General features: G+C 36.2%; 1 protein-coding gene and 2 pseudogenes across 1 annotated transcript; 1 reads left to right on the top strand and 2 right to left on the bottom strand.

Annotated features, from left to right (window-relative positions):
* Positions 1-1628: 1628 nt before the first annotated feature.
* LOC111809893 (Tetratricopeptide repeat (TPR)-like superfamily protein) lies at positions 1629-10545 on the top strand (the record flags this gene model as incomplete). Its single annotated transcript, XM_087117568.1, has 7 exons — positions 1629-1798; positions 2079-5024; positions 5245-5328; positions 6985-7206; positions 7324-7581; positions 7866-8111; positions 9561-10545. Coding segments are annotated over 2 exons (2856 nt in total), but the record flags the coding sequence as incomplete, so codon positions are not given.
* On the bottom strand, positions 6981-9056 carry LOC111810361 (pectinesterase 2 pseudogene; annotated as a pseudogene).
* On the bottom strand, positions 9520-10048 carry LOC111810360 (pectinesterase 2 pseudogene; annotated as a pseudogene).
* Positions 10546-12100: the final 1555 nt, after the last annotated feature.

Below are 12100 nucleotides of genomic sequence, written 5' to 3'. Positions count from 1 at the left end.
GCTCTGTTCCTAAGAAATTTCATTGGCTTTAAGGGTCTCATTACCTTCAATTCCCATAGCTCTCATCATTTTAGTTTATATCCAGCTCTTTATTTATATTAACTAATATACCTTACCATGGATTAAAAAAAAGGATCATAGGTTTACAAGTGAGCTCGCGAAAACTGATAGAGCTGAAGCTAGAAGAACCAGGGGGCGACTGGGTGAGATGGCAAGGCGATTGTGGAAAGTGGGACCCAGGAGGAGAAAATAAAATGATGAGTATACGTGGCGGCACTGGGTCCGGCGTGGGCTAGCCATTATCATTGACCTTGCAACTTGCTGGGTTCCCTGTCGTTCCGGCTGGCGGGGTCCGCCACATGGCCTATTCTTGTGGGACCCATTACCTTCTGTTGTCTCATTCTGACTGGGTCCCTTCCCCGAGGCGAGACTCGTGTCCCCACCTTTTTAATCAGCACCTTAACACGTGGAATTTCCTTTTTCACCCTTTTTCGAAGAAACATAATTTAAGCTAACAAACCTTCGTTTTCGTCAATTAAAAAATAAATAACAAATTTATTTAAAACTCTATTTTTGGAAGAAGTATTTAATAAGTTTAATAAATTTTAAAAATTTAAATTGAAGAAAAATAAAGGGAGAATAAGAGGGATCGTAGGAAATGAAAAATAAAATATAAACTTGGAAAAGTTAGAAAAATATTTAAATAAAAAGAAGAATTGATTTGAATGAATTAATTATCATATCTTACTTATGAACAAATAATAAAGAAAATGTAGGAATGATTAAAAATAAATAAAATAAAATAAAATAAAATAAAATAAATAAAAAAGAGGGAAAGTACAAAACGGACTTTTGGGTAGCGTGGGGTAGCGATCCAATGAAGGCGGTCCCAGGGTACAAATGATGAGATTAGGGGTATGAGCATCATGAGTTTCCGTGCCCGACATTTCGGGCAGGGCTTTATTCTCTGAGGTGGCATCTTCTGGATGGCAACCAATAGGAATCCATCTTCTCTTGGACCCACCATGACATCATCATTTTCTACCATTTTCATTTTTATTTTTCTTTTTAACAATATATCCCCAACTTCTTTACTTTTTCGTGTTATTTATAAAATATGATGTTATTAATTAAATTAAACTTTATAACAAAATGAAATGTGTTGACTTTTGAGGTAATTAATGAGATTGACAATTAAGTTAATCCAAACTTAATATATAGTTTTGGTGACATTTAATGAAATGAGATTTGTCACCTAAAGTTAAAATAATGACATAAATAGGAGGATGTATGATTATATTTTGGTTTATGGGTCGTCTTCAAAATCATTATAACTGCGATTGTATGAATCATAATCCCGAAATAAATAAAGCTTAAAAAAGTGCTAATATCCTAAATCATTACAAAATTACCTAATTAATCTTACATATTATGGGTTAAGCTTCTTTAGTTTATGACGTCATTAATTCTATTAATTACGTTGGTATTCCAAATAATGACAATAATATATGTTCATAAATGAGGCCAGGCCCAATTGGTTATGTGAGATACATGGAGGCCCATTGGGCTTTTATTTATTTATTTATTTATTTATTGAGACAATTTGGATAATGGATTAAAAATGGCCCATTGAGCTTTGCCCTATTTTATGTGCTCCCTCGTTCTCAAGCTCAGCCCCCTGGTATCGCCTTCTACCTTTCGCGCCTTCCTGTTCTCGCTCAGTTTCTCTTCTCAGTTCTCAGTTTTGCTCTTCCTTATGTAATCTTCAGGTCTCCAAAGCTGCCGGAGTTTATTGCAGGTATTCTTATGTAATTCCGGTGTTTAATTTATTGGCCTTTCAAGCTCTTGTTCTCTTTCAGTTTCTGTTATACTCAATCCTTCTCGGAGCCATTATTTGAACCGAATATTGGAGTTGTAATTTCGTCATGTTTTGATGGAGTTTTCATCGTTCCTCACTAGGTTTACTACGTGAACTCAACTTGCCCCTAATGCCATACTGTTGCTTGTTGTTACTAGCATTGCGTTTTAGAGATGATACGGGGACGGCCCTGTAAATATTACCTCTCTGTGAACTTCAGGAATCTGGTGACGACTTGTACAGTCCCACTTGATCCTCCAGTTACTTCGAGTTCCTCTTCTGCTAGCGAACACAAGACTTTGTGCTATTCCTTAGTGGAGCAACTAATTCGTCGTGGCTTGTTTTTGCCGGCGCAACAAGTGATACAACGAATTGTAACGCAATCTTCTTCAATTTCTGAAGCTATTTCTATTGTTGACTTCGCTGCTGAACGGGGTTTGGAGATTGATTTGGATACCCATGGTGTGTTTTGCCGGCAGCTTGTCTATTCTAGGCCCCAGTTGGCTGAACTGCTGTACGACAAAAAATTTACATTCGGAGGTGCTGAGCCAGATGCGTCAGTTTTGGACTCTATGGTAATCTGTTTCTGTAGGCTAGGAAAATTTGAGAAGGCACTGGCCTATTTTAATCAACTTCTGTCGTTAAATTATGTCCCAAGTAAAACTTCATTTAATGCTATCTTTCGAGAGCTTTGTGCGCAAGAAAGGGTTTTAGAGGCATTCGACTATTTTGTGAGAGTCAATGGAGGTGGTGTTCACTTGGGGTATTGGTGTTTTAATGTCTTGATAGATGGGCTATGCAATAAGGGGCATATGGAGGAAGCTCTTGAATTATTTGATATAATGCAAAACATTAATGGTTATCCTCCGTCGCTGCATTTGTTTAAGTCATTGTTTTATGGCCTTTGTAAGAGCAAGTGGTTAGTGGAGGCAGAGTTGTTGATCAGAGAAATGGAGTTTCGGAGCCTATATCCTGACAAGACTATGTATACTTCTTTAGTTCATGAATATTGCAAAGATAAGAAAATGAAAATGGCAATGCAAGCCTTTTTTAGAATGATAAAAATAGGCTGTGAACCAGATAATTATACATTAAATACACTGATCCATGGGTTTGTGAAATTGGGTTTAGTCGATAAGGGTTGGTTGGTATATAACCTTATGGCAGAGTGGGGAATCCAACCTGATGTGGTAACTTTTCACATCATGATTAGTCAGTATTGTCAAGAAGGGAAGGTTGACTTTGCATTAACGATTTTGAATAATATGGTCAGCTGCAACTTTTCTCCTAGCTTGCATTGTTATACAGTTTTGATTAATGCACTGCATAGGGATGATAGGTTAGAAGAAGTCAGTGAATTGCTTAGGAGTATCTTGGACAATGGAATTGTACCTGATCACGTGCTTTTCTTTACCCTTATGAAGATGTATCCAAAGGGACATGAACTTCAGCTTGCTTTAAATTTTTTGGAAGCCATTTTAAAGAATGGGTGTGGGTGTGATCCTTCTGTAATCTTAGCCAGTACAAAGTTACAAACATCAAGCAATCTGGAGCAAAAAATTGAAACGCTGCTGCAAGAAATTTTCAATAGCAACTTGAATCTAGCAGGTGTGGCATTTAGTATTGTCATTTGTGCCTTATGTGAGACCGAAAATTTGGATTGTGCTTTGGATTACTTCCATAAAATGGCAAGTCTTGGATGCAAGCCTTTGCTCTTTACTTATAATTCCTTGATTAAATGTCTTTGCAAGGAGGGGCTTTTTGAGGATGCCTTGTCTCTAATTGATCATATGCAGGAATGTAGTTTGCTTCCTGATACCACAACATATTTGATTATTATTAACGAGCATTGTAGGAAGGGTAATGTTAACTCAGCACATTATATTCATAGAAAAATGAGGCAGAGGGGATTGAAACCGAGTGTTGCTATTTATGATTCAATAATTGGTTGTTTAAGTAGGAAAAAGAGAATTTTTGAAGTAAAAGGAGTTTTTAAGAAGATGCTTAAAGCGGGTGTGGATCCGGATAAGAATTTGTATTTGACAATGATTAATGGCTATGGTAAAAATGGAAAGCTTCTTGAAGCTCGTAAATTGTTTGAGCAAATGGTTGAGAACTCTATTCCACCAAGCTCTCATATTTATACGGCACTGATTAGTGGTTTGGTTAAAAAAAATATGACTGATAAAGGATGTTTATATCTGGGCAAGATGTTAAGAGATGGGTTTTCACCTAATGCTGTATTGTATACCTCTCTTATCAATCATTACCTAAAGATCGGGGAGGTTGAATATGCCTTTCGATTAGTTGATTTGATGGAAAGGAGCCACATTGAACCCGATGTTATCTTCTATATCACATTAGTCAGTGGTATTTGCAAAAATTTAATTGTCGACAAGAAAAAATGGTTCCTGCTAGAGAAAGAGAATCAAAAGGCAAAAAGTACGTTGTTTCGTATGCTCCATGAAACAACTCTTGTTCCAAGGGATAATAATATGATAGTTTCTGCTAATTCTACTGAAGAAATGAAATCCTTGGCATTGAAGCTTATCCAGAAGGTTAAAGATGTATGCATTGTACCTAACTTGCATCTGTACAATAGCATAATATGTGGATATTGTCGGACAGATAGGATGCTGGATGCCAATCATCAGTTGGAATTGATGCAAAAAGAAGGGTTGCATCCAAACCAGGTTACTTTCACGATTCTTATGGATGGTTATATTCTTGCAGGTGATGTTAACTCTGCCATTGGGTTGTTTAATAAGATGAATGTAGATGGGTGTATTCCAGATAAAGTTGCATACATCACTTTACTGAAAGGCCTTTCCCAAGGAGGGAGACTTTCTGATGCATTGGCACTCCACGTACAATGCATAAAAAAGGGTTTTCCCCAAGTATACTAGGTTATCGTAATTTTGTGAGGAATTGATGCATGGTAAACTCTTGCCTCACTGGAAAAGATGATCGGCCGTCTACATCCTGTGTGGAGAAAATCATTGCAGGAAGCCTGTTTTGCTTTTAATATAAAGCTTGAGAGGAGCACACATAAAAAGAAAAACCAAATAGGTATTTGGTGGATTCATGGATGAAATTAGATGGGTCATCATGGTATAAAATGCATATCAAGACAGACTCAGACATGACACAATCATTGAAAACGGAGGTTAGTGATGAAGATTCACATGGATTCTCTTTATTTCCCCTCTTAACCTTTTCCTGTTGCCTTTCTGGTCACTATTTTTGTACAAGTTTTTTTTTTTCTGAACAAGACCTATCCAGTCAATATATATATATACATATACATATATTATTGCAGATGTTCATTTGTAGCTGTTTGACATTAGCAAGATCCTTGTCTGCAACATATACATATATTATTGCAGATGTTCATTTGTAGCTGTTTGACATTAGCAAGATCCTTGTCTGCAACACTTTCCCATGGAAATCTTGGAATTTGCAATGTATAGGTAATTTGAATATTAACTTATTGCACATATGTAATTAAATTTTCGTACCAACTTTTGGCTTATTACCTTGTACACGATGAACAGAAGTGCATGCCATGTAAATAATTTCTTACAAAAGAATAATAATAATAAATAAATGTTATTATGTTTCAGAACTCGAACAAAAGTAAGACATTATTTTACAAGTGTTTGACCTATGTCGGAGATCCTTCCTGATATCAAAGATGGACAAATGGGCTATGTTCAAAAGATATATAGAGGTTGTTTACGTCCAATCCCAAAAGACGATCTTTTATGGATGAGAGTTATCATTCGAACTTATAGGTTGGGTACTCTGGGCTGTGCATAAGAATTTCTTTGATAGGGCTATATGGGGCCTTGGTACCACAAGTGCTATACATTGTGGGAGAAGTTGATTAGCCACAAGATTGGGTTGGCAAATTGTATCGGGTTTCAGGGAGATACTTGTTGTAAATTGTCATAAGTTTTGATTTGATTTGATTTGGTTAGGTTATTTGGATTAGATTTGATTGGGTTATTTAGATTAGATTTGATTTGGTTATTTGGATTAGATTTGATTTGATTATTTGAATTAGATTTAGTCTCAGTCATATCAGAGATTTGATTCTGTAATGCTATATAATGAGAGAGTTCTCCCTCCATTCTTAATATCCATTCCTAACAAGTGGTATCGGGATTTGGGAGACTTTTGGGTGTCACATCGTATTTGTTGAGTGACATATTGGTGAGAGACTTTGTAGTGTGAAAGTGAGGCATTCACTTGTAACACTTGGGGTTATTAGTGATTGATTGCTACCCGTAATGTAGGAAAACTTCTTCTCTCCGAACCACATAAATATCTTGGTGTCTCTTTGTGTAATTCCGTTCATTGTTGTTGTGAGTACATTTGTTCCGCTTTCGGCGTACAACAATACTTTGGTTGACCATCGCCCCTCTAGAACTAGAACCTTGTTGTGCTCTGGGCTATACAACACTACTTGCTAATAATCTCCTCTGCAATTTGATTGATATTTGTTTCATGTGAAACACACTTGGTCTTCTTCAAAAAAAAATTTTATGGTCTATTGTTCTTTGCATACTTATTTTATCTAACGCTTGGTTTTCATAAATTCAGTAAAAAAGTATAATTAAATTAAAGTATTGCCTCAAATTGTGGTACCAATTAAGTTTATTTTACGTAATTGGTAACCTTTACTTTTTTAAAATTCTAACCATGTAATACCCTCGTTTTGAATTTGTATATTCTTGAGCATGGAACAGCTAGGGGGAAATGTGCTTGCCAACATTGGCTTTTGATGTTTGCTATTTTACTCTTAGAGTTTAGTTTATATATATAGCTATTCTTCGGTTGTAATTGTGTTGAGAAATTCAATAATGAATTTTAGCTAGAGAGGCTTTCTCCTGAGATTTGGTTCTACTGAGATATTAATCCAAAAAAAAAAAAAAAAAAAAAAAAAAAAAAACCGAGTTCCTCAATAGTGATTTGCAGTGTAATTGGAAATGGGTCTGTCGTTTGCTAGTTCTGATTTTATTAATGTAACTTTTCAATTTACATATATATGAGCTTGAATAATGATTTCTTAAATGTGCGTACAGAGATTAAAGATTCAAATGACGTGGTTATATTTATTTCAGAGGAAGAATGTAGAAAACCTATTCTCCAAGCGGAGTGAATGGGACCTCTGTCTGGCAACAATAACTGCCTTGCAAATGAAATTTTTGACGGTGAAAGGCGATACCTCCATTGAATTGCTTGTAACACGGTAACCTTTCCAGTCATTCTCTGGCTAGTTGATGAACAAGGAGGTAAGCTTTGTGGAAAACTGTTCGAGATTACTCCTTCCACGGCGTTCCCAAGTAGGTTTTCACTGTCTTCTCCATTTGTTTTGGTACATCTGTGGCCATGACCCTTGAATTGTGGATTGAAATGCCAGTATTCTGACCATTCATTGACCTTTTTGTTAAATCATGCAGTTCTGTAGAATAACTGCAGCATTGCCAAATATAAAATCTACAGTGCCGTAAATATAACACTACTTATAGAGCTATCTTCGAAAATGGACATGAAGGGTTTCTTGATACCCTTCAAAGGCACAACGGTAGAAGACAGAAAGATCTGCGCCAGATCGGAGAGCAATTGCTTGATGGTTTCCAGGACCAGTGGTGTTCCGGAATGTGATGCCTCGAGCTATAAATCCTTCACCTGTCACCGCTGATTGTCTCAGAGTACAAGTATCTCTCGTTAAACATATACTCTTCACATTTTCGGCTTTTTGAAAAATAACCAAATTTTCGAGTTTTTTTGTATGAAAGTGGTAAATGTGATTTCATATTGCCATTTTTGGAATCTATAAAAGAAAGTGACAATGTATATTACTGATTGAAACTTGACAGCCATACGATGTATACGATGATGCATTTATGATGAAATTCGATAAATTTTGTTTTTGCTATTTTTATATTGATATTGACAAAGATGGCTGCCACTAATAATTCTATTCTCATTGGAAATGAAGGAAAGGAGAAAAGGAGAAAATTTCAAGCACCATGCCTTGGAATGGAAGAAAAGTAATTCTAGACGATAAAGTTGCCAGGTAGAGTTGATGGACTTGGAACGAGAAAAATATGTAGGTCGACATGTTATAATGTCATTATAATGGAGGAAAATGAGCTTATAAGCAGTAGTCAACCCAGAGAGAGTCTTACCAACAGTAGCAGAATTGAAAGGGGTGGAACCTCCTCCTATGTTACCAGTAATGAAGGTAAATCTCATTCCATTTATCTGGTTTCTGTCCGGATTTAGTGCAACTTTTTGCTAGTTTGAATTAGTCAAGATATTCGTAATCTGTCAATATTTGAAGAATATATTAGTTATGGAATATATCCTACATATTCGTAATAGTATTTTTCTTTTTATGATTTCATTAGTAGTATATTTTATTTTATTCTCAAGATTTAGTTAGTTTATATTTTCCTTATTTGTAGGTATTAGTGGGTAGCTTCTATCCTATTTAAACGTTGTGAATATCAATGAAGATTGAACTTTCGTTCTTAACTCTATTGTTTCCTTGAGTAATAATATTTTCAGATCTATTCACACTTTTGAGTAGTAGACATTGTGTCAGTTGGTATCATAGCCAAGTTGGTAACCAAAGGTTTGATATTATTACTCAACAAGATGAATGGTGGAAGTGCTTCTATGAGTATAGCTGTGGAAAAGCTTATTGGCAATAATTATAATTATTGGAAGTTATGTATGGAAGGTTATCTACAGGAGCAAGATTTGTGGGATTTAATTTAAGGTCATGACACAGAAATTCCAGCAGAAACTCTACATAATGTTGAATTACGTCGAAAATGGAAGATCAAATGTGGAAAAGTTTTATTTACTTTGCGAACCTATATATTGATTTGGTGACTTTAAATCACGAACATGATTAATATATTCATTGCTAATCAAAGTTCGCAAGTTAAATAAAGTTTTTCCACATTTGATCTTCCATTTTTGGCGTAATTCAACATTCTGTGGAGTATTTTGTGGAGTATTTGTTGGAATTTTTGTGTCTATCACCTTCAATTAAATCCCACAAATCTTGCCCCTGCAAATAAGTTTTCATACATGACTTCCCGTAATTATAATTATTGACAACAAGCTTTTCCATAGCCATATTCATAGAAGCACTTCCACCATTCATCTCACCATTCATCTCATTGAGTGATAGTATCAAACTCTTGGTTACCAACCGACACAATGTCGTGTGAATAGATATGAAAATATTATTACTCAAGGAAACAATACAGAGTTAAGAATGAGAAATAGAATTGGGATCGAAGGCTCAATCTTCGTTGATATTCACAACCTTTAAATATGATACAAGCTACCCATTAATACCTACAAAAAGGAAAATATAAACTAACTAAATCTTGAGAATAAAATAAAATATGTTACTAATCAAATCATAAAGGAAAAATATTAACTGATTACGAATATCTAAGATATATTTCATAACTAATATATTCTCCAAATATTAACTGATTACGAATATCTTGATTAATTCAAACTAGCAATAAGTTGCACGAAATTCTAACAGCCTCCCATAGTGCAAACTTATTTCTCAATAACTTTGAGAGCCTTACGAAAAACTTCAATTACTTGTAAACCCCTCTCTGTTACTTGTATAACAAACTCCCATTCATGTTCCTCTTCGCAGCTTCCTCTAGAGCCTCTCCTACTATCTTCTGGTTACCCGACCTGTCCTGAGCCACCTCAAGGTCCGACTTTGTTGATGACTGCAGTATCCTCTTGTCACCACCTAAAAGCCAACTTGGAAAGCCCTTTTTATATGTTTCCTTCCCCAGGCCAGCTGAAGCATTGTTAATAGCCAAGCTGTTGCTTATCAGCTTTGTGACATTGTTCGATGTGATCAGCGGCAATACATAATCCGAAACATTAAGCTCAGCAAGCCCTGTGCGGCATGTTTCAAGGTTTGTTAGGGCAGTACTGAGCCAGGCTTGGATATCAAACAAAGTACATTTAGTAGATGAATCTAGAGCGTGGTTGAGCTGAAGGATGGTGTTTCGGTAGAGCTTCAAGCAATCAGCCGAAGCAAGCCTTTTCCTTCCCATTTTGGCACTTTGAATTGACACCCTTGGTGTGGCTTTCGGCACTCAGGGCTCTCTCCATGGCAGATTGGATGACCTTTGGGCGCAGCCTTGCTGCCATGGTTGAAAAAGTGCTCGCAGGTTGTAGGGTATGTGGTTTTTCCACACCACCAATCAATGTCATTAGAGGCTTGCTTGGGAAAGGCTGGTGAAGTCGGTAAAAAGAACTAAGAAACAAGAGCATCCCGAGACTACTCTCCATTGAAAGACCAGACCTTTCTTTCTTTGATGATGCTATGCTAGCTCACTCAGGTTTGGTTACGTGGGAAAGAAGAGACAGGTTGGCTAAGTTTGAACATGGAGAAAATAATGCAGTTTCAATGATCAAAGTCCGAAACTTCCATTCTATGTGTCAAACATATATGTGCACCAGAACTCCTAACTTCAAAAGAAGTACATGTCAATAATCGTTACACTATGTTCAACTTATAGAATTAGAATTAAATTATTTTTTTGACATTCATGCTAGTAGTTGGACCTGTATTGAAACTATGCTCTTTTGTGGCTTTGTGGAACGTAACAACGTTGTTGGAAGATGCGTCTGTTTCTCATTCGAACGCTCATTTAGTGTTACAAAATAAAATTATAATATTTAAAATATATAAGGGCAAAATTGACATAAATGGTAAATATATATACACACACGGTTGTTTGTTTGTTGTTTTAAGATATAGGGTCTGCAGAAAACCGCTATAACCGAGAAACCAAACGAACCATCCAGTTTGTACTGGAAGGAAGAATAACGCCGGTCGGAAGGCCCACTGGAACCGATGGCTCTGATTTTTCCTATCCTCAATTTCTTCTACTAATTTCTGTTAGACTGTTGAGCAATCATGTATGACAATAAGTTGATTGATATGGATGAGAAAAACTTTTGTTTTCGTCTTTGTTTGGTCCTCATTGGTGCCATGTTTCTGCTCAGCTTTTGGGTTAGTGGAAGAGGATTTTCTAGCTCTTGTTTTTCAGGCGTTGGAACAGGAAATGGGATTCATTTAGCTATTTTAATTGTCTTATTCAAATCAATTTCGGTTCTTCTGATGGGTTCTTCCAATTCTAGGATATCAAAAGGTTGCCAAGGGGAAATCTCGTTTCTACAACCTGATTTTAGCTCAGGTACATGCATTATATTGCTTTCACAGAAAATTGTGTACGTTTACTATCTGAATACTTATATTTTCTTTCACTTGTAATGAAAAAAGCCTGAAACTTAACGAAGATTGATGAAAGACAGTAGATAGTAGATGTCCTACAATGTCTAAAATGGTTGCCGATTTTTGTTTTCAAGATATAATTCACATTGTAATTTAGTAGCACAATGACATGTGTATTAATCTAGTAAAAAACCAGTATCCTATTTATACATGCAATGAATTCTCGACTGAGTACATATAGGATTATTGTTCTGTTTCAAGAAATTGGAGTTAAACTATGATATAGAACCAGATTGCCCAGCTGCAAATGCTGTAGTCTCTATCCCATTTCCAGTCAAATCGACACTATGATGCTACTATTCTTGTGTCACAAATGTAAAGGCCATGCTTTTCAACAGAAGTGGATCCATTAATAGTTATGTTTGGATATAAGGAAAAAATTATTTAAAGCCAATAAAAATGGTGTGATATTTTCAATTTGATAGTAGTGTGATAAAGCCTCTATTCCTGTGAGATCCCACGTCGGTTGGAGAGGGGAACGAAACATTTCTTATTATGGGTGTGGAAACCTCTTCCTAATAAACGTGTTTTAAAATCGTGAGGCTGACGACGATATGTAACAGGCCAAATCGGACAATATCTACTAGCGGTGGGCTTGGACGGTTACAAATGGTATTAAAGCCAGACACCAGGCAATGTGCCAGCGAGGATATTGGACTCCCAAGGTGGATGGATTGTGAGATCTCACATCGATTGAAAAAGGGAACGAAGCATTCTTTATAAGGGTGTGGAAACCTCTCCCTAGTAGATGCGTTTTAAAACTGTGAGGCTGACGGCTATATGTACGGGCCAAAGTGGACAATATCTGCTAGCGGTGGGCTTGGGCTGTTACAGTTCCTGACTTCCTTGGACATCCAAGGACATCCAGATCGGTAATT

The sequence above is a fragment of the Cucurbita pepo genome, chromosome 14 (genome assembly GCF_057944985.1).
Source record: "Cucurbita pepo subsp. pepo isolate OVF chromosome 14, ASM5794498v1, whole genome shotgun sequence".
Lineage (NCBI taxonomy): Eukaryota > Viridiplantae > Streptophyta > Magnoliopsida > Cucurbitales > Cucurbitaceae > Cucurbita > Cucurbita pepo.
This window is presented reverse-complemented; position numbering and strand designations above follow the sequence as displayed.